The sequence below is a fragment of the Oncorhynchus masou genome, chromosome 10, assembly GCF_036934945.1.
Source record: "Oncorhynchus masou masou isolate Uvic2021 chromosome 10, UVic_Omas_1.1, whole genome shotgun sequence".
NCBI lineage: Eukaryota > Metazoa > Chordata > Actinopteri > Salmoniformes > Salmonidae > Oncorhynchus > Oncorhynchus masou.
Genome location: NC_088221.1, coordinates 19766495 through 19789465, shown reverse-complemented (window position 1 = coordinate 19789465; position 22971 = coordinate 19766495). Strand labels below are relative to the sequence as shown.

The window sequence follows — 22971 nt, the reverse complement described above, 5'->3', positions numbered from 1 at the left end:
TTCCTGACAACTGGCCTCTCATAATCAAAACATTGTTTGCACTCTAGAATTAGACTCAGCTGACATTTCCGGTCTTTATAAAAATGTAGGTGCTTCTACACCTGCATTGCTTGCTGTTTGGGGTTTTAGGCTGGGTTTCTGTACAGCACTTTGTGACATCAGCTGATGTACGAAGGGCTATATAAATACATTTGATTTGATATATTGTTTATTCGCCAGTCACACGACTCACACTTCGACTTAGACCCTCTGGCCTTTCGAGCTGTCTAGAAAGCGAGGCCGTGTCTTACAGGGCCGTACTCAGACCTTTCAGGGGGCAGGTTCTCAAACTGAAAAAGGGCACCCCCAAAACGTCTTTCATAATTCATATCGCGAAACGCAAAACATAACAATTGCCTCTGTAGCAAAAATAAATACATTTTGTAGCATAGGCCTATTTGTGTCTATGACAACACACTCACTCATCACAAACTGTAAGGAAGCTATTTACCGTGCCTCTTAAGTTCATGATTGACATCTGGAAAAGAGTGTGGGCTATCATCTGATCGTTGATGTTGATGATTGATGTAAATGTGCTAGTTAGCAGCTCAATGTTTTGTTTTTACTGATTGTGATTTATCTTCAATGCTCTTAAATAATAACTTCATAATGTAATATTTATAATCTTCTAATTTAAGATATATGGCTGGCTGGCTAGTGTTTTTTTGGGGATATTTTAGATTATGATGGTTAGAGACAAGACTACCAGTTTTGCTGCTGTCAACTGAAGAAGATAAGAGGTTGGGTTGGAGCGAGGGTCATTGATGCAGCCGCTCCAACCTGCCTATCTCTGATGTGCATATCAGCCAACCAGACTGATATTGATGATGATGTTAATCAAATGTTATGCTGCTGTGGCAGTAGGGCTGGGAATTGCCAGGGACCTCAGAATACGATATTATCACAATACTTAGGTGGCGATATGATATGCTTTGTGATTCCTATGATTCTATATGTATTGCGTTTTGGTTCTGTGATTTTATTGCGATTCGATGTTCCAAACATATTGCTCACCATATTCTTGCTGCAGCAGGACAATTGACAGCCAAGAGAAAATGAATTTTGATCAGTCATGGAAATAAAAGTGCTGAAAACAAATTGGCTCCCCATTTAAAAAGACGATGGAGAAGAAGCTATGAAGAAAAATACTAGTCCAAAAATAATATTGCAATGTTTTCAAAACTATACGATATATTGCAAAAAAGTTGATCCCGATATGTAACTGTATCCACCATCTATGTGACAGTACTTAAAGCTGCAAAATCACTTTTTGGGCGACCTGATCAAATTCACATAGAAATATGTATATAGGTCTGTCATTCTCATTGAAAGCAAAAAGCGGTAGATATGTTCTATTTGCACTATTCTATGCTTCCAAGTTTTTGTGTCTTTAACTTTCGGGTTTATACACCAGCTTCAAACAGCTGAAAATACAATACTTTTGGTAAGGTAAAATATATTTCAGAGCGGTTTAGATGGTACACTTTCCACATTTAGATGTGCACAGTATTCCAGATAGTAGCTCATATCCCACTTAAGGACTTATTCGGGATAAGATGTTTACATGCAACTTTGATATACCGTTCACGAGTGTCCCTGTATCCATGAATAAACAGAATATTCCTCATTTAAAAACATATTGTTAAATGGAATACTAACTGAAATACGGACACTGACTGTAGGCCTATGACCTCTCACATGTAGCATAATACAATATGAACTCTGAAATTATACAACAAATGTAAAAAAAAAAATTGTCCGGGTGAAAAGTGGTCAATCTTATACTGTAGTGTTTGGAGTAAATGTTATTTGGGTCATTTATATTTTTACTCATAGATACATATCCCTGATACAGTCAAAAATACTGTATGTGGTGAGACACTAAAGGTTCAGTTAATCATGAGCTCTTTTAACTTTACAGAGAAGGTGCTTTGGTGTCAGCGGATCTTGTAATGGCTGTAAATTTATTTCCATACGTGATCTTATACTTGGCAATGTGTTGAAGGGTCTCCACGTTGAGAGCTGGAAAATGTCTGCCAAAACTTTTTAACACTCTACCTCACCCCAGCTGTCCATACAAGATCAAAACATGAAATGATGGAGGGCGAAACAGAGAAAAGCGTTAGGAAAATAAAGTGTGAACAGAACCTCAGAATCGTGAGAACAGGTCCCTTCCTGTTTAAAATGGTACTCAGAAATCAGAGACCTGGGAACTCCCAGCCAAAACAATCATGGCAACACCTTGTGGCATGTATTCAATCAAAACCAATACACAGGATTCGGAGGTAGATCGAATCCAATATTTTGTTCCCAAGAGCGAGAAGGCTTTTAACATGCAATTTTGTTTCTTTTTGTTTCACACTGTAAACTGGGTTTCTTTCGAACCTGACTTGCTGTGCAAGAATTCCAGGAAACCTGGTTACCAACTTTGATTGAATAAGGACCCTAATGTCAGATAGCCTGGACCTCTCACCAATAAGAAACACAATGGTTTTTGGTCAATGGTGTTTGTTCGTCAGTTTCAGCGACGTGTTATCCTGCCTGATGAGCAGTTCATCTCCAAACGTTGAATAAGACATGGAAGTGTCAGATTTCACAAAGGTATAGCACAGTTCAAGCTGCTAGGATCCACTGCTCCTACGCTCAAGTATTTCTACAGCCGCAGTGGAAACACTTTTTCACAGGATATTGTCTTCGCCAATTCTCAAAATGAAGCATTTTCTTTTGCTTTTTTTTATAGATTCAGGGTTTCTTTTCAGGCACATTACATGGTGATTTGAATATCTAAAGATAAAAAGATATTGGCATGTCTCTCCAAAAGTGATATAAGTCAAAGAGATTTACAGTTTGGACTGAAACCACTGGAATGTTATAGGATACCTCTGGTATGTTTTCTCTTTCTTTAGAAAGCAGTTATTTTTGCTGACTTTTTTTAACATCCCCCCAGAAAAGTTAGCAAAAAAAAAAAACGACTTTTGCATAAATTGTGGGTGGAGGTATTTTGACTCTGAAAAATCCAGCTATCGTGTTTCTGCAAAAAAAAGCCCTTGTTGGAGTTTTTCAAACCCATCATCTCCTCTACCGCAGTCCTGAATGTATCTCCATCTGGTCCACAGCTGAAAACTATTAGACGGTGCTTGAACTTCCTTCTTCTCAGTATTCCACACGGTTTCACAGCAAGTAAGTCACTTTTATTTTGGTCCTGCCGCTTGGTCGTCTTTGTATGTTTCTGTATTACCACTCTAGAGCCACTCTTATTTTCCTTCCTCTCGGCAACAGGGTTAAGGATTGCTGTGCTTGGCTTAGGATCCCGTCTGATTCAACTGTGGAATGTCGGGTTAAATTAATAAACAGATTGTTTTGGCAATGTCTAATGTGTTGCGCTTAGCCGGGCTAAATTCCAGAGTGCGTGAAAGCGAGTGTGGAAACAAAGAAGCATTGTTGTTTTCTGAGCGGCATTATGTTAGGGGACTGCAGTGCGTGTTTTCATCCCATGTCAAAAGCTGGATGCCTTGCTATGCATATGGCTCAGATTAGCGACTGCTAGAGAGGCTTTTATAGGGGACATAAACTTTTGGGTTTTTCAACTTTGTTTTTCTTCCATAAAGTGTCATGTTTTCAAACTGCTTTTTGTTTGTGGATTGCTTTTTGGGCATGAGAGATTACTTGTTCCTTGGGGTCAAAGTAGGTATATTTAGTTTCCCAACCAAAATTCAAACTGTTTGAGTTACTGGAGTTGAATTGCGCAACTGACAACATGTTTGTCTGAGCAAATGGCCAATAATAAACCTCAGGAATGAGTTTATGCCATGTTTAGTGAAACATTTGCTTATAAGTGTTTGCCTCATTATGTAGCAGTAATGCAAAATACATACATTCTGGTATGTTATTAGTGTTTGAAAGATTGAATTGATCGTTGTTGTTTTAGTCTTTCAAACATTGAGCTTTATGTGTTTGTACATCTTTGCTCCCAACTAATATAACTTTTACTGTGTGTTGTACGCTGATTGGAAGCTGTTTAACCATGCCCCTAAAGTGTCAAATGGCATTATTTATGTTCCATTTACTTTGATAATCAGACCTGATGGTGTTTATTCACGACTGTAAGTGCTCCGAGGATCAGTGGTTCTTCAGATGCTTTCAGCCATGTGAGCGTACTGTAAACTATGGTCTTTGGCGTTCCTCGGGTGCAATCCATTCCTTCTCACTCTTAACACTCTCGGCTATAGGCTATGTTACAAGCATGCTCTCAGGGAATTTGAAACCTGAGCAACGGCCTGTGAGAATAAGCATTACTCGGACTGCCTGATTCTCCAGGCGGTTGTGTATTACCGCAACCGTGGGCTCAAACATGCCTGACCTCGATGCTCACACAGTTCCACTGCAGATGGTAAATAGCAGTGGAGAAGTTTGAGACTCTGTGCTAAGACTGGGGATACGGTTCTCCCAAGACAGGGTGAATCACCAGCCCAGGAAGCCATTAAAAAGAGCAAACACAGCTTCTGTCAATCATAAGGAGTGACATCACAGCCAGGCATACACAATCTAACACTATAGTAAGAAAACATCCACTGTTAGAGGGTATAGCAGTCTGCTCCCCTATATTCCCTTAGTGGTTGCTGTTAGATATAGGCTAGCACTTAATTGTGCCTCTGGATAATTCTATTTTGCAGTCATTCTTTTGGAAGAAAAGTTATTGCTTTGAATTGGGTTGTGTATGTGTATCTTAGTCCTGACGTATTCAAAATGGAATGGTGTAGTAGTAGTAGTAGTAGGCATTATAGGCAGTAATCCGCAACATATTGGCATGAACAGACAGCCAACAAGGAAAGGGGGAGAAAAGGATATTGGCACTTGAATAGACAGATACAGCCACTAACTCCAGCTATCCATGGCACATTATTTTGATGTAGTTCTTACCTTTAATGACATAATACTGCAGTGTGACTTGGGAGAGTTTTGGGAAAACGGAAATTAGGGCTCACACCATGCTGTAAGTGTGTGTTTGAATACACTGTGAAGTGTAGCCCAGTTCTTAATCAATTCACTTGAAGTTGAATATAGCTTTATGCATGCTCAGTTCAGTGCACATTTTTATTTATTTATCGTGGAGGGATACTTTAGGTTTAATTTGATTAGTTATGGTATTATACTGATGTGCCCCTGGCCATGAGTTGGTTTAAGGTTAATCCCTGAAAGAAATGACTTCCTGCAGAAGTAGGTCGAGGTGGAAGTTGTTATTATAGCTGTGGTCTATGGGTCTAAAGTTCTATTGGTTAAGATCATGATCAGGAGAGAGAAGGTACAGGGACAGCACTTAGGGAAGACTTCTCCTTGAGTATTGGTCTACAGAGTAATCAATCCACACGCTCCAGTGAATGATACATATGGTTGTCCAGGTGTTGATCGTCGTAGGCTATTTAAAGGCCCAGTGCAGTCAAAACATGATTTGCCTGTGTTTTATATATATCGCCACACTGAGGTTGGACTAATACTGTGAAATTGTGGAAATGTTGATAATGCCCTTTAGTGTAAGAGCAGTTTGAAATGACCGCCTGAAATTATAGCCTGTTTTGGTGGGATGGAGTTTTGGCCTTCCAGGTGACATTCCCCTCCCCACTCAGAACACTGCCAATCAGTCTTAGCAAAATTCTGGCTTGAGAAATGTATCTTTGCCTAGAAGCTATTTTTTGTTTAATTTTGACCATTTTTATTTAAAACAATCACAGTAAGGTACTTAATTGTTACTCAGAAATTATTTAATTATTTGAAATGAAAATAAAAATGGCTGCATTGGACCTTTTTAAGTAAATTTGAAAAACTGATGTTTTCTCAAACTCCAGAGATTTGAATGGGCTGTTCTAATCTACCACTCTTAAATTAGACTAAAAATCAGTTTTGGTACCATTTTCATCATGCTCGGGATGATATAAATAAGTGACTTGGTGCCAAGCCTGTTGTTTGTCTAACGTGTTGAGATGTGCAGAAAAGTTTGCCTGTCTCCCCTCAGTTGGGGACATGGCTGCTGTCCATGTTCATTTGACTCTGCATTGCTCTGAGGCAGGTACAATATTTGGCCATAAAAAATAATAAAAAACACAAGCTGTCTTTTTAAGCAGCAAAGCTATTCTGTTTTGGCATACTGGTTTGAAAAAAATCCCAATCGACACTCTATAGCTCATTTTCAGTTGAACTTTGCCCCTTGAAGGACCTTTATACATAGAAAGAAGACATCTCCCAACATCACAATGTGGTTTTAGACCTTTTGTAAAATAAAGTTGTCTCTGTGAAAAATAAATCGTAATAATTGCATGTCTAATCGCATCATCTTTTTGTCTATTTGACATCCATTTGACATTATCCTAGTATCCTTAGCTACATAGTTATTATTGGGAGCTTGTTGCTATGTAATTGCAGAAAGAAAAGAGGTGTTGGTGGTATAGTTCTGTTTTAAATTAAAAACTATATTTCCTTTCATAATGGGGAGGAATCAAGGTTCTCAGTGGCATGCTGAAGGTGTTACACAACAGTCAGTCAGTGCTGGCATTTCCATGTGGCGACTCACGTGATGTCATAACAATAAACTGTCAACCACATATAATAAACTGTATCTTAAAGCTAGACTAATTGATATGGGTAATGTTAATAGCTCATTTCAGTTTGTGAATTATATCTCTCAAATAGGACAGATAAGACATGGGAACACTTGCAATTGTTTTCTGTCATGTTTATGGATTAGTAATACTAAAGAGTTTGTCACAGTTTCCAGCTCACAGTTCACATCCGTTAACTTTGAGACTGCTCTCTGCATGGAGTAAGGAAACATTACTGCTCTCTGATTTCTATCACTATTAGCACATTTTATTATTGTACAACAGCTCAGTCTCTCAGGTCTGGCTGTCAAATAGCATGTTTGTCCTCTCTCTTCGGACTCCTGCGTTGCTTGAGCTCCAGTGTATTTAGCACCACACCACTCTTTAAAAAGTAGCTCTGAAATCATAGACCTATTCACAGAGCTAGACATGTGATTTTCTCCCCCGCATGTAAGAGTCATTATATCCTGAATGTTGCAATGCTCCTCTGCATATGTCAGCGAATAAAAATGTCCTTTCTGAAGTTAGAGTTTGTCAGTTTGTCTCTACTTATGAAAAGAGAAATGCCTGGAACTACTGTCTTTAGCTAGACTATTGTAAGCATTGGTATGTACAGTATATGCTACATATTATATCTGCTAGTGTCACAGAAGGTGGTATTGCACTTGTTCTTGGCCTGCTGCAGTGTCAAATAAAATACATCACCTTCAGGGCCTATACAGTACACTTACTCATCCTATGCAATCTCTGTTGAGCATCTGATTAAGGTTACTAAAGTATATGCCTCCCATGAACTCTTCAGTGTGATGCGTTACACACAATGGTCTGTGTCATCCTCATTTGCTATGCATACAATTCACCATTGAAAGAGTACTGTAGCCCGATGTGACATTTTCCATCTAGAAAGGAAGGTCTCATCCTTCCGTTGTAACGAAAGGATACATAACAAAGACAGGAGCCTTAATTCTTTTCAAGTGGACTTTTCATTCAAGTGGACATTTCAATTATATTGTTTGATTGGCAATGGCTCGTATGTCTTGACAATAAAGTCATTTGTATCCTTGGAACTCATCTGAGGTATTCCATTTGTTTCCCTAGCGGAGAATTAGGAAATTGGCCTTTGGAAGATACACCAGAAATGATCAATAACCTACCTTTATGATCAACTCAATGCTTCCTCATCTCGTGATTCTCATGGTTTATCAGAATATGTTTGAATCACATATAGCCTACCTAATGAATAAGGAGATTAATCAGTACTTCATTCTATTTAAGTTTTATCAGAGTGAGAGGTTTTGAAGGAGAAAACATTTAAGGACAATTAAGAGGAATTAGAAATGAGTTTCAACCTTTTTCTGAAAACACTTTAAAGCAAATGATAAATTGGCTTAGAAGGAACTTAATCACTATATATAAGGAAAGAGATTAAAAAAAAAACAGCAACTGTCAACATATTCTGAGGCAGAACTTACTTATTTGGCTATCTGTATGAGAGTTGGTTTTATAATTTAAACCAAAAACAGTTGATAGCCTATGTGCTGTTAATAATGCCTTATTGCGTGCATAATGTGTTGGTTGCTCACCTGATGTTTCTCACAACATCTTCATTCATACACTATGTTGGAGTTTTTGGGGGGGAGAGATTGCAAGGTTGCAAGGTTGCAAGGTTGCAACCAAACAAAAAGGTTTCCTTCCTTCTTGCCATGCACCTTTGGCATTAAAAGGTGTCACTTGGTTGGGATTATCAGTGAATGGTCAGAAATAACATGTAGATAACCAAAGTGTGCCATGCTTATTCACTGTCCATACATGTATATCCAGCAGAGAATATGACAGCATATAACTCCGCTTTATGTGAAGGTTAAAACAGACTTTTCTGATATCAGAACTGATGTTTTGCCACAGTAATGCATCTACTTTGGTTTTATTCAGGCAGCCATCGACAAGCATATATCGCCATTCTCTCAGGAAGATTAGACTGTAATGCAACATATTGTGGCTGAGAGAAATTTTAAACAGTCCAGAAAATGGTCTCAAGCAATATTCACTGTTACTACGAAATCGACCAGCAGTGGTAGAGTTCTTTACATCTTTGTCATGTTTAGTGTGCTAAATTGACATTGACAAATTCTCCTACTAACAAGTCTAGCCATAAAAAGAAAATGGCCACCTCCCATACTCAGATGGTAAATCACTTTAACCCAAAGGTAAATACAACGTGTTTTGCTGGTCGGTTTAGGTTTTCTTTGGCGTATATTCTGACTGACTAAACATTAGCTTTCTGTCAGAGGGTGGGTTTCCTAAAGCAGAGGCTGACATCTGGCCAGTTGTTTAGTCACATTTTCCAGGTTTTGTTTGTTAAAGGCCTGAGGTTTTAAACGATTCTAAAACTCTGTTTTTTCCCTCCTGAGGTGGAGTATTGGCAAACAGACAGAAGGGATCACAAAGACGCAAGGGTTTCCAGTATGAACAGGGCCTTTAACAGGAAAAAAGGTAAGCACTCAGACAGATTTTTGGTCTGTTCCCCATCTGTAAAGCCCAGTTTCTCCACGCTGTCGCTCATATGATGATTGTGCATGTTCGGTGAGCTACTTGTTCTTATACCTGGAGCCTTCTACGTAATCTACATGTGCACTGTCGTACTGAAAATGTCTGAGGCAACCACTGCGGTATCGCGACAACAGCTTTACGTATTTGCCATCTGTCCTACCACTCCAACTCCCTCCACTCGCATGAATCAACAGACCCGGAAATGTCCAAAGACCCTGCTAGACAATTTTTGGGCCCAAGTGGCCCTGAGTGTTATGATATTTCAGTTTTAAAATTTACCTCAGCCCTGTCAGGCACCCAATGAGGAGATAAAGACTTATCAGGTTAGGCAGATCTCCACTCCTGGTTCAGATTAGATTTCCCATTCATGGACGATATTAAAATACAGCTTGGTGCTAAGGTGCTCTGCTAACGCTGCTACCGTTTTTTCATAGGTTTTACTTTCTCATGAATCTAAGTTGATACTTTGTCATATTTTTAACTCAGACTCTAGAGGGCACGTTTAGGAAGTATATTGAAAGATTGCGCATAACAGAGAAGTTATTGCTTCATAGCTGTCACAGAAAGTAGTCAGTGAATTAGACACTGTGGCCCCGCTTACCATTCCCCATCTCCCGCACTGATCTGCCCACAAATGCTTCCATACATACTTGCACACAGTCCAGTTCTGTGTGATTGTAGAGAACTTCAGAGGCGCATCCAGCCATCTGGCATAAAGAGGGCATTAAAGCCTTTTAAGCGAAGGACAAAGGTCCCTCCCAACCCTCCCCGAACACAACCAATATTTTACACCAGACCGACACAGAACACAGGGCTTTTGGAGACAAACATGAATTACCAGAGCTTTGCTCATAACTGATTTAAGAATAGGGCTTGGTAAGGAAACACAAAAGAGGATGACAGATCTAGTTGCTCTAAAGTTTCTTATCCAGATTGTAATTTTATTTTCCAGGTCTCATTACAGTGCATGACTGTGCAGATTCATCGCTAGCTATTCATCAATATGTTGAGTCGATATTGCACTCTCAGCACGCATGCATTTGTGGTGGTTATTAAAAGCCTCCTGTTGAGATAGAATGTTTGAGCGCAGATTCTTCATTGTACTCTTTAAACACTGGGACTTTCATCCCTTCACAATTGCATTTGGGAATTAGCATTATTGGATCTATATTTCTCGTGTCCTATGAGCAAAGTTGCTGCAGACCTGTGTCAATCACTTTGTTATAATTAGTAGTTAGAAGAAAAAAAAAATATTTTCTATGTTCCTTCATCCTATATTTATTCATTTGAAGTGATGACAAAATGTGGTTATAAAAAGAAAGAAAACTAAGTAAATTACTGTTCCTCATTCACCTTAATATGCAAGTTATTTGTTTGGTCTGTCTGGCTACATACTGAGCATAATTTTTGTCTGACGTTGTCTTGCTGTTCCTATAAGGCATTGATGAATTCCAATTAGATTACTGCCTCTTTTCATACAGTGCCTTAAAGTTTTCAACCCCCTTGATTTCTTCCGTATTTTACAAAGTGGGATCAAAGTGGATTTAATTGTCATTTTTTGTCAAGGATACACATACACAAAATGCTGTAATGTCAAAGTGGAAGAAAAAATATAACATTTTTAAAACAAAATAATACATGGAAAATAAAACACTGATATATCTTGATTAGATCAAATGTACAAATTGTATTTAAAAATAATGTGCCTTCAGAAAGTATCCATACCCCTCAGCTTATTCCACATTTGTTTGTGTTAGCCTGAATTCAAAATAGATTAAACCAGCGTTTCTTAAAGTATGGGTCACGACCCAAAGTGGGTCACGGACTTGTTAATGGTGGGTTGCGACGGAAATGTATAATTATTGAATAGAACTGCGCTCTCGGTTCAGTGCACTTGGGGAATATCCCTTTGAGCGTGGTGAAGTTATTAAAAACACCCAGTCACTACTCTCTGTTTATCAGCGGTCTCTGCTCAGTTTGCCAGCTGCGCAAGTGGGAGAGGTAGATATAGATGTCCATGTGCTTCGCTGTTTACCAGATCTTTTTTTCTGCAGTTTTCTTGAAGATCACTCCGTGACCCACACGCTGCAGCGATATCGTTCAAGCCACTGACTTGTTTTTCCCACTCGCCATCACTCGCCTCTGTCATGAAATGGACTCATGCGAGCCACAAGTTCTGACTGAGCTCAATCATCATGAAATGGACTCATGCTAGCCACAAGTTCTGACTGAGCTCAATGATCATGAAATGAACTCATGCTAGCCACAAGTTCTGACTGAGCTCAATCATCATGAAATGGACTCATGCTAGCCACAAGTTCTGACAGCTCAATCATCATGAAATGGACTCATGCTAGCCACAAGTTCTGACTGAGCTCAATCATCATGAAATGGACTCATGCTAGCCACAAGTTCTAACTGAGCTCAATCATCATGAAATGGACTCATGCGAGCCACAAGTTCTGACTGAGCTCAATCATCATGAAATGGACTCATGCTAGCCACAAGTTCTGACTGAGCTCAATCATCATGAAATGGACTCATGCTAGCCACAAGTTCTAACTGAGCTCAATCATCATGAAATGGACTCATGCTAGCCACAAGTTCTGACTGAGCTCAATCATCATGAAATGGACTCATGCTAGCCACAAGTTCTGACTGAACTCAATCATCATGAAATGGACTCATGCTAGCCACAAGTTCTGACTGAGCTCAATCATCATGAAATGGACTCATGCTAGCCACAAGTTCTGACTGAGCTCAATCATCATGAAATGCAAACACAAGTGATGCCTTTTTGTCTCTTTCATACAAACTTTGAGAAATAACGAGGAGTCCCCGTAATGTGTTTTGTGTGGGGAAGTGCTTAGTAATGATTCTCTCAAAACGAACAAATTAATAAAACGACACGTACTGAACAGGGCAGAATGCTTCAGTGCTTTGAAAGTGGAAAAGTAAGTCAACAAGCAAGGCATTGTTGTCATTTTGTAACAGGTGATGATAAGCCGAAATAAGAGAGTACAGTCGTGGCCAGAAGTTTTGAGACTGATACAAATATTAATTTTCACAAAGTCTGCTGCCTCAGTTTGTATGATGGCAATTTGCATATACTCCAGAATGTTATGAAGAGTGATCAGATTAATTGCAAAGTCCCTCTTTGCCATGCAAATGAACTGAATCCAAAAGAAAACACTACATTTCACTACATTTCAGCCCCGCCACAAAAGGACCAGCTGACATCATGTCAGTTATTCTCTCATTAACACAGGTGTGAGTGTTGACGAGGACAAGGCTGGAGATCACTCTGTCATGCTGATTGAGTTCGAATAACAGACTGGAAGCTTCAAGGAGGGTGGTGCTTGGAATCATTGTTCTTCCTCTGTCAATCATGGTTACCTGCAAGAAAAACACCGTCATCATTGCTTTGCACAAAAAGGGCTTCACAGGCAAGGATATTGCTGCCAGTAAGATTGCACCTAAATCAACCATTTATCGGATCATCAAGAACTTCAAGGCGAGCGGTTCAATTGTTGTGAAGAAGTTTTCAGGGCTCCCAAGAAAGTCCAGCAAGCGCCAGGACCGTCTCCTAAAGTTCATTCAGCTGCGGGATTGGGGCACCACCAGTACAGAGCTTGCTCAGGAATGGCAGCAGGCAGGTGTGAGTGCATCTGCACTCACAGTGAGGCGAAGACTTTTGGAGGATGACCTGGTGTCAAGAAGGGCAGCAATGTAGCCACTTCTCTCCAGGAAAAACATCAGGGACAGACTGATATTCTGCAAAAGGTACAGGGATTGGACTGCTGAGGACTGAGGTAAAGTAATTTCCTCTGAATCCCCTTTCCGATTGTTTGGGGCATCCGGAAAAAAGCTTGTCCGGAGAAGACAAGGTAAGCACTACTATCATTCCTGTGTCATGCCAACAGTAAAGCATCCTGAGACCATGTGTGGGGTTGCTTCTCAGCCAAGGGAGTGGGCTCACTCACAATTTTGCCTAAGAACACAAACGTGAATAATGAATGGTACCAACACATCCTCCGAGAGCAACTTCTCCCAACCATCCAGGAACAGTTTAGTGATGAACAGCGCCTTTTCCAGCATGATGGCGCACCTTGCTATAAGGCAAAAGTGATAACTAAGTGGCTCGGGGAACAAAACATTGATATTTTGGGTCCATGGCCAGGAAAGCCCCCAGACCTTAATCATGTTGAGAACTTGTGGTCAATCCTCAAGAGGTGGGTATACAAAGAAAACCCCACAAATTCTGACAAACTCCAAGTATTGATTATGTAAGAATGTACTGCCATCAGTCAGGATGTGGCCCAGAAGTTAATTGACAGCATGCCAGTGCGGATTGCAGAGGACTTGAAAAAGAAGGTTCAACAATGCAAATATAGATTCTTTGCAACCAACTTCATGTAATTGTCAATAAACGCCTTTGAAACGTATGAAAATCTTGTAATTATACTTCAGTATCCATAGTAACATCTGAAAAAATATCTAAAGACACTGACGCAGCAAACTTTGTGAAAATTTATATTTGTGTCATTCTCAAAACGTTTGGCCACGACTGTACTATCTCTCATAGTAGTAGATGTGAGTTTCTTTCAAACAATTCCCCGGCTTTGCAATGTTACAGAGCTAATAGCTAACGTTAGCCAAAGCAAACAAACTAGCTACTGATAGTGCAACCATAAGAAACAGTACAGATTCCTATGAAAAATGAAGTCTAGGTTGGAACTGTTGCTGTTACAAGTAATATTTTTTATTCTGAACTGGAATAAACTGATTGAAGCGGATGCTTTTTGAGACAAACACTCACACAATTCTGGGTTCCTCATCTGCAGCAGGAAGCAGTCTCCTGCCTGACGGAGAAAGCAGTAGATGTTCTAATCTAGTTTGGCACCACGTACCTATGCATGTCAGGGTTGGCATTGCCATGTGGCGGCTCACGTAATGTAAAGTAATGTCATAACAATAAACTGTCTACCACATATAATACAGCATATCTTAAAGCTAGACTAATTGATATGGGTAATGCTAAATAGCTCATTTCAGTTTGAATTATATCTCTCAAATAGGACAGATAAGACATGGGAACATTTGCAATTGCTTTCTGTCATGTTTATGGATAGTAATACTAAAGATTGTTTCACAGTTTGCAGCTCACAGTTCACATCCATTAACTTTGAGAGTACTCACACCCCTGAGTCAATACCTTGTAGAAACACCTTTGGCAGTGAGTGTTTTGGGGTAAGTCTCTATGGACTCACTCTGTGTGTAGTAATAGTGTTTTTTAAAAAGCAGACATACAATATTTTATTTGCATTTATTGAACCCTTATTCAAGTAGGCAAGTCAGTTAAGAACACATTCCTATTTACAATGACAGCCTACCCTGGCCAAACCCTAACCCGGACAACGCTGGGCCAATTATGTGGCGCCCTATGGGACTCCCAGTCATGGCCGGTTGTGATACAGCCTGGAATCAAACCAGGGTCTGTAGTGATGTCTCTAGCACTGAGATGCAGTGCCTTAGACCGTTGCAACACTCGGGGAATATCCCTTTGAGCGTGGTGAAGTTATTAAATACACCCAGTCACTACAAAGTTTGAAGCGTCCTTCCTAACTCAGTTGCTGGAGAAGAAGGAAACCGCTCAGGGATTTCACCATTAGATCAATGGTGACTTTAAAACAGTTACAGAGGTTAATGGCTGTGATTGGAGAAAACTGAGGATGAATCAACATTGTAGTTACTCCACAATACTAACCTAAATGACAGAAGGAAAAGAAGGAAGCCTGTACAGCATAGTACAGAATAATCCAGGTGTGCATAGTTTTTTGAGATTTACCCAGAAAGACTCACAGCTGTAATCACTGCCAAAGTGATTCTAACATGTATTGACTCAGGGGTGTGAATACTTATGTAAATTCTGATAATTGTGCAACAATGGCCTATAGGTGATGCTGTTATAAGCTGTTTCAAACCCTCATATCCACCGCCCGGTTTGACCTAGATACTTGTAAGTATCTAGGTGTCTTTCCTCAATAACACATTTACCTCAAGGACCAATAAGAACCAATCTTGGACATTTTTGAAAAACATTTTTTCATGAACCATAAGTCCAAATAACACCAATTCGGTATGTAGGCCCATGGTACATCTCATTACTTCGTTTGAGAAAAGCTAAGGGATTGGTTAAGAGAGTGCTGAGTTATTGATAAATCAGGAAATCTGATTTTTCGTGTCCATTTAAATCCTTTGTAAATTGACTCCATAACTTGAAACATTTAGGGTCATCAAGGACATTACCATGATGAACCATGTTAAGTTTGGCATTAATATTTTTAAATGTAAGGAGCTATTAACAGTTTACGTTTTTGACTATGTAAACCTAACGTTTAAAATAATCATATCAAATCTTCTCATGGACCAATAGTCAGATTCACCCCAAATTTGGTCTTTTGCTCTCACAATAGTCCCTAAAGAGTTTGAGAAAACAACGTTGACGCATTTGAAGATGATGCAAAAAGGCTAGAATATGCAAAAATATTTCAATTTTCTTATGAAGAATTGCACCTAATGAAAGATAGTTCCTACACAATAGTGCTTGCTTTGTTATCCAACTGATCTTGTGTCCTTTCTGTCATCCTGTGAACCCCATTCATTGCTGCTCGCAGCTATATTTTCAAATATCTGGGTTAAATGCAGGGGAGTGTATTTGAATCCGTGTATTTGAGTATTTTCAAATGCAATGTGCTCTCCAAGTTTATTTCCAAATACATTAAAATACCTGAATACTTACTTCGAATTTATAGTGCATTTGGAAAGTATTCAGACCCCTTGACGTTTTCCACATTTTGTTACATTACAGCCTTATTCTAAAATGTATTAAGTGTTTTGTTTTTCTTCTCATCAATCTACACACCATAGCTCATAACGACAAAGTAAAACAGGTTTTTAGACATTTTTGCTAATGTATTAAAAATAAACTGAAATATCACATTTACATAAGTATTCGGACCCTTTACTCAGTACTTTGTTGATGCACCTTTTGCAGCGATTACAGCATCCAGTCTTCTTGGGTATGATGCTACAAGCTTGGCACACCTGTATTTGGGGAGTTTCTTCCATTCTTCTCTGCAGATCCTCTAAAGATCTATCAGGTTGGATGGGGAGTGTTATTGCACATCTATTTCCAGGTCTCTCCAGAGATGTTAAATCAAATCAAAGTTTATTTGTCACATGCGCTGAATACAACAGGTGAAAAAAAGGTTTGTGTGTGTGCGTGCATGTGTGTGTGTGTGTGTGGGGGGGTAAGTAAAGAAATAAAACAACAGTTAAAAGACATTTGAAAATAACAGTAGTAAGGCTATATACGGACACCGGTTAGTCAGGCTTATTGAGGTAGTATGTGCATGTAGGTATGGTTAAAGTGACTATGCATTAATGATGAACAGAGAGTAGTAGTAGCGTAAAAAGAGGGGTTGGCGGGTGGTGGGACACAATGCAGATAGCTCGGTTAGCCAATGTGCGGGAGCACTGGTTGGTCGGGCTAATTGACGTAGTATGTACATGAATGTATAGTCAAAGTGACTATGCATATATGATAACAGAGAGTAGCAGCAGCGTAAAAGACGGGTTGTGGGTGGTGGGTGGTACACAATGCAGATAGCTCGGTTAGCCAATGTGCGGGAGCACTGGTTGGTCGGCCCAATTGAGATAGTATGTACATGAATGTATAGTTAAAGTGATTATGCATATATGATAAAATAAGCAGCAGCGTAAAAAGAGGGGTTGGGGGAGGCACACAATACAAATAGATCCGGAACCATTTGGTTACCTGTTCAGGAGTCTTATGGCTTGGGGGTAAAAACTGTTGAGAAGCCTTTTTGTCCTAGACTTGGCACTCTGGTACTGCTTGCCATGCGGTAGTAGAAAGAACAGTCTATGACTGGGGTGGCTGGGGTCTTTGACAATTTTTAGGGCCTTCCTCTGACACCACCTGGTGTAGAGGTCCTGGATGGCAGGCAGCTTTGCCCCAGTGATGTACTGGGCCGTACATCACTACCCTCTGAAGTGCCTTATTGTCGGAGGCCGAGCAATTGCCATACCAGGCAGTGATTCAACCGGTCAGGATGCTCTCGATGTTGCAGCTGTAGAACCTTTTGAGGATCTCAGGACCTATGCCAAATCTTTTTAGTTTCCTGAGGGGGAATAGGCTTTGTCGTGCCCTCTTCACTACTGTCTTGGTGTGTTTGGACCATTCTAGTTTGTTGTTGAAGTGTACACCAAGGAACTTGAAGCTCTCAACCTGCTCAACCTGCTCCACTACAGATGTTCAATCGGGTTCAAGTCTGGGCTCTGGCTGGGACACTCAAGGACATTCAGAGACTTCTCCCGAAGCCACTCATGTGTTGTTTTGGCTGTGTGCCTCGGGTTGTTATCCTGTTGGAAAGTGAACCTTCACCCCAGTCTGAGGTCCTGAGCGCTCTGGAGCAGGTTTTCGTCAAGGATCTCTCTGTACTTTGCTCCATTCATCTTTGCCTCAATCCTGACTAGTCTCCCAGTCCCCACTGCTGAACAACATTCCCACAGCATGATGCTGCCACCACCAAGCTTCACCGTAGGGAGGGTCTTCCAGACGTGATCCCTGGCATTCAGGCCAAAGAGTTCAATCTTGGTTTCATCAGACTAGAAAATCTTGTTTCTCATGGTCTGAGAGTCTTTAGGTGCCTTTTGGCAAACTCCAAAAGGCTGTCATGTGCCTTTTACTGAGGAGTGGCCTCTCTACCATAAACGCCTGATTGGTGCTGCAGAGATTGCTGTGTTGCAGATATGTTTTGCTACCCTTCCCCAGATTTGTGCCTTTTTTTAAAACTGTCTTGCTTCATCATTATGGGGTATTGTGTGTAGATTGCTGATATGTTGTTTAAAAAAAATCTAATTTAGAATATATTGAAGTGTGTGAAATGTCAAGGGGACTGAATACTTTCCGAAGGCACTGTATGTGAACATATTTGAAGTAGTATTTGAACCCAGGCCTGGTGTTAATACAAGCAATTCCCACTCATTGTATAATGCAGTATGTGTATGTATGAAAGACACCTAATTATCAAAGTAGTGCATGTGTTTTCAACACTTGTTACAGTACGGTATGTGCATTTTTCTTTTAATCCTACATCCTTGACGTTACCAGAATCAAATGGTAGCTTTGAAATTGCTATGCCCAAATAATAATGATGAAGTATGCAGATATCCCTTTAAACGGCATAAGCCGCATGTAACTAACCCGGTCATGCTAAGCTTAACCTTTAAGCTAATGAGGTGCAAATTGAAATGATACACACATCTCTTGGTCCACCAGCAACAATTTTCAGGGTAGATGATTCTATCAACCATGCAAAGATTTCCTAAGACTTTGCAACTGTAAACTCAACAGGTAAAAAATATACTTGTCTCCAAGTGAAACGTGCTATCCTGTAGTCACCAGGGGCCCGTGGCACAGAGACACTTTTGTATCGGATGATGACAGAGAAATAATTGGGTACAAATCTCTCTCGTCAATTTCTTTCCGGGCTTGTGCGTCCAATTACCAGTCGCTGAACATTGAACGACAAGACTGCTGTGATTTAGAGATAAATGAAAGCAAGAGGATGTTTGGAATCACAAAGGAACCATATAGTACATGTCTGGCTGCACAGTTGTGTCCCGTTGTGAAGCTCTGTGTTCAACTGACCAAATGATTATGCTTATCAAACGATTTGATGTTTTTGTCATTGTAATACTAGTATCATTCTGGTACAGGTTTGGTTGACAATCTGGATGTGACAACATGGGGGGGGGCTTTATTTCTGTGTTTTGTTGAGTTTATCATATCTAGCAAGTGCTGCCATGAGGGGTTTTGATCATTTGTATCACCTATGTTTATTCCTGACGCCCGGAGACTGGGTGGTCTTGCGATGATGTTGGATGCAGCTTTCTTTTGAGGAAGATGATCAAGGAGAGTTGGAGACTTGCAGAGCAGTAATAAAATAGAATGTACTGTACAGTCTTGGAAAGTATACAACAAAAGATAGGCGTTTTGGTGTATGTTGATGTTGTGTAGATATCAGTCCACCATTAGTTTTATTCAGCGTTGATACTGTGAGTGGGGCAGTTTTGATCCTGATTCCATGTGCTATTCCACTTCTGACTTGGAATTGACTTCAGTCCTTGTAACAATGGGCTTTCCATATAATGAATATAATGTCCAAATTGTTCATGGTGCTCAGAGAATGACCTCCTTTGAAACAAGGGTCACATTATACTTATTAAAATATGTCAGTTTGACTTCCTCAGAGAGGCATCATAAGTGTTTGGATTGGCCAGGAAATATATGTGTATGTAATCATCAATGCGTTTGGGAGTAAGACATCAGGGCAGTCCACCAGACTAGCTTAACTCCTCTGACCAGCAGACAACTGAGGCAGCTGGACAAGTAATATAGGGAGCTGTGTCTTGTAAAAAGTATTGACAACTATTATATGCTCGCATTTTTATGGGGATGGAAGAGTGATTGTACTAAATGTGTTTGGGGCCTGTTAAGTCTCATTTGATTTGGAATGCCATTCATCCCATAAATGACAAGTATAGCTGTAGATAAATGTCAGAGGTCATCTATAAAATTATTATATATACTTTTTCAACAGAGCTATTCCCTACAAACCATTTGGTTCATTCGTTATACAGCGACTGTCTTTTCAAAAGCTGCTTTTTCTTTGACAGGGAAATTATTAATGAGCATCTCTCTGGAAATGGTTCCCTCAAAGGGCACTGCCTTAATGTCATTGTGACACTTATGAATGTTACCTAGCCTATGACATTTCCCTTAGCTTTAGATGTGAACCACTGCTTTTTGTCCAAGCACTACACAGTTGATTCAAATAAATAACTTCATCATGAAGTTTTGATTATTTAAATAGGGCAAAATACAAAATGTGCAACGGGGGTCATGACCAAGTTTGGGAAGGTAACCCTGCAATAGCTGAGCAAAGCAGCCATGCAAGCAGTGGTTCACATCTAAAGCTAAGGGAAATGTCATAGGCTAGGTGACATTCGTAAGTGTTACAATGACATTAAGACAGTGGAAACCATTTCCAGAGAGGAGAGATGCTCATTAATAATTTCCCTGTCAAAGAAAAAAAAGGGGGGGGGGGGGGCAGGACCGACTTTGGGGAAGCCCTGACAAAACGGACTTGACTAAGGGGTTGCAAACTCATTGTCAGTTTTGACTCGATAGAATGCAGTGGTGAATTACTGCTCCATGCATTGAACAACCTTATCGGAGCAATTGTGCTGCAATCACTGTACCTATACAGTGTATGCTAATTAGGTTTAAGCTTACAAGGCGTTTTTAGAGGGCTTTCTCTTGATTGAGAAAATCAAAGTTTTGCTTTTCTCACTCTGACCTTTGAGTCTTCCTCTGGAAGGATGATGATGAGTAACCTGTGGGATAATGGAAGGCTTTACTCTTGTAGCTTCAACAAACAACCATACGTTGAAAATGTCTAAATATGATTCAAAAATGGCCTTGAGATCAGTGCAACATAAATAGAAAACCATTATCGACTGTTGAGGCAAAATTCTCAGTATCTTCATTACCTTCAGGTGATGATGGTTGGAAATCTAAGTGCAAAAGGAACACAAGGACGATCTCCACTCTGAGTCCTATTCACTGGCAAATACGCTCCCCTCATTGTATTGCATTGTTGGAGGAGGTCCATTGTATTTTATTTGACCTTAATGTTTATCCATTTGTATCTGTCCTCTCCATTTAATTGAAACGGATATGTAGAGGCGTTAAATACTGCTGGAGGTATTTTAGACTTCTAGTCCCCCGGAGCATACTGATCGATCCAGCTGAACTCTAAACGGGACAAATGGAAGATGAATTGGACATTGTTTTGCTGCATGAGCCGAGTGCTGGCAATGGCTAGCCTGGCCCATGAGCGATGCGTTGCTGCCATCCCAGATAACATGACCTGTGTAATTCATTAAAGTGAATATACAGTATATAGACGGGAGATAATGAGCTCAGGCTCGGTCCGTCTGGAACTCCAGAAGGCTTTACTACTAACTGTAGTTGTTTTTAGGTTCACACAAAGCGCTAGCTTTAAAGTACTGTTATTGTTTGATTACTTTCAAATACTTTGAAATGTGTTTGATTGGAGCGGGTCTGGAGTGCCAGATGGGCAGGGTTGGTACTATTTGGACAATTACAGTGGTGTCATGGTGCTTTATTGAGCTTGCCTGGCACATCTCAAATGTTTGAAAGAAAACAGACACTATTTTAATCCAGCTCTGTAATCACCTCGTTACTTGTGTGGTGCTGTATAGGCTGTCAAGCTAGCAATATGAATATAATCAGTTCGTTTTTGTAGGAATGAAGCATTGAGATGCATCATCCCCTGTAGTCTCCACCAGCCACCTTTTTTTTTGACAAGACGTGTAAACTTAAAGCTGTCACTGATTCGGACTGTTTAGGACCCACACGTCACATGAAACGGACCTTCAGACTCTCAGACGCATCCTCTCATGCCCACAGCGATTTATTTCCCCCGTCAACTTGTTTCCCCCCGGTGCCAATCTGTTTTTTGAGCGACTGTACAGTCCGCCTTTTGCAGTTTTATATCAAGTGGGCACGAGAGGTGGGGACGCATCTATTAATCAAGACTGGGTGCTGACGCATAGAAAAAGTGTCTGGGCTTCCTGCCTTCTCTGCTGCAGTGACTTCTGGACCTGCCCCAATTTTTTTTTTGGGGGGGGTTGGATTTCGGTTTCTATTTGAAAGATAATTACAACTTTAAATGCATTATGAAATAATCACATTAAAAAGATTTGAGCTTTTAACATAAGAACAAACTAAATGGAATTCAAGTAATTAAACCAACTTTGGTCAATTAGGCATTTGATAACCAAAACTCCCCAGAAACTTTGGTTAATCGCTCAGCACTACCCTGAGGCATTACCAGGAGATTGATCTCACTCATTCACTCTTTGATGATAAGTCGTATGGTGGTTATGGATAGAGCTAGTGCTGTGTCACTGCTTAGCAGATGGGTCAGCTGTGTTGGTCAGAGATGTTGTGGCTATGATATAGGTACTTTCATTCACATCATGGGCTTGTAGGGAAAGGTTCTATCTAAATGACCAGGCCTCCACAAGTTTAACGCTGTCCAAGGCCACTCGCAGGAGTAATTGTTTTGCACTTCATTAAGACATACAACCACTCCAGAAAGTATTCACACACCTTACAGCCTGAATTTGGATTAAATATAGATTTTTTTTCACTGGCCTACACACAATACCCCATAATATCAAAGTGGAATTGTTTTATTTTGAAAAATTCATTACAAAAATGAAAAGCTTAAATGTCTTGAATCAATAAGAATTCAACACCTTTGTTATGGCAAGCTTAAATAAGTTCAGGACTATACATGTTCTTGACAAATCACATAATAAGTTGCGCGGATTCACTCTATGTGCAATAATGGTGTTTAACATGATTTTGAATGACTGCCACATCTCTGTGTCCCACACATACAATTATTTTGTAAGGTCCCTCAGTTGAGCAGTGAATTTCAAACACAGATGTGTTTTTTTTCACCTTTATTTAACCTGGTAGGCTAGTTGAGAACAAGTTCTCATTTGCAACTGCAACCTGGCCAAGATAAATCATAGCAGTGTGAACAGACAACACAGAGCTACACATGGAGTAAGCAATTAACAAGTCAATAACACAGTAGAAAAA

The 22971-nt window shown here is 40.0% G+C and overlaps 1 protein-coding gene across 4 annotated transcripts in view; it reads left to right on the top strand.

Moving 5' to 3' along the window:
- Positions 1-22971, top strand: part of LOC135547291 (PTB domain-containing engulfment adapter protein 1-like) — a 150163-nt gene that overhangs the window by 113743 nt on the left and 13449 nt on the right. Inside the window, exons 1-2 of one of the 4 annotated variants that reach the window (XM_064976137.1) lie at positions 2717-3219; positions 9044-9125. In XM_064976137.1, the coding sequence (XP_064832209.1) occupies positions 9098-9125 (28 nt within the window). In that variant the 5' untranslated portion in view covers positions 2717-3219; positions 9044-9097. Of the gene's footprint in view, positions 1-2716; positions 3220-3300; positions 3724-9043; positions 9126-22971 lie in introns of those variants that run through there. The other 3 variants (XM_064976135.1, XM_064976139.1, XM_064976138.1) reach the window with 3 other exon arrangements.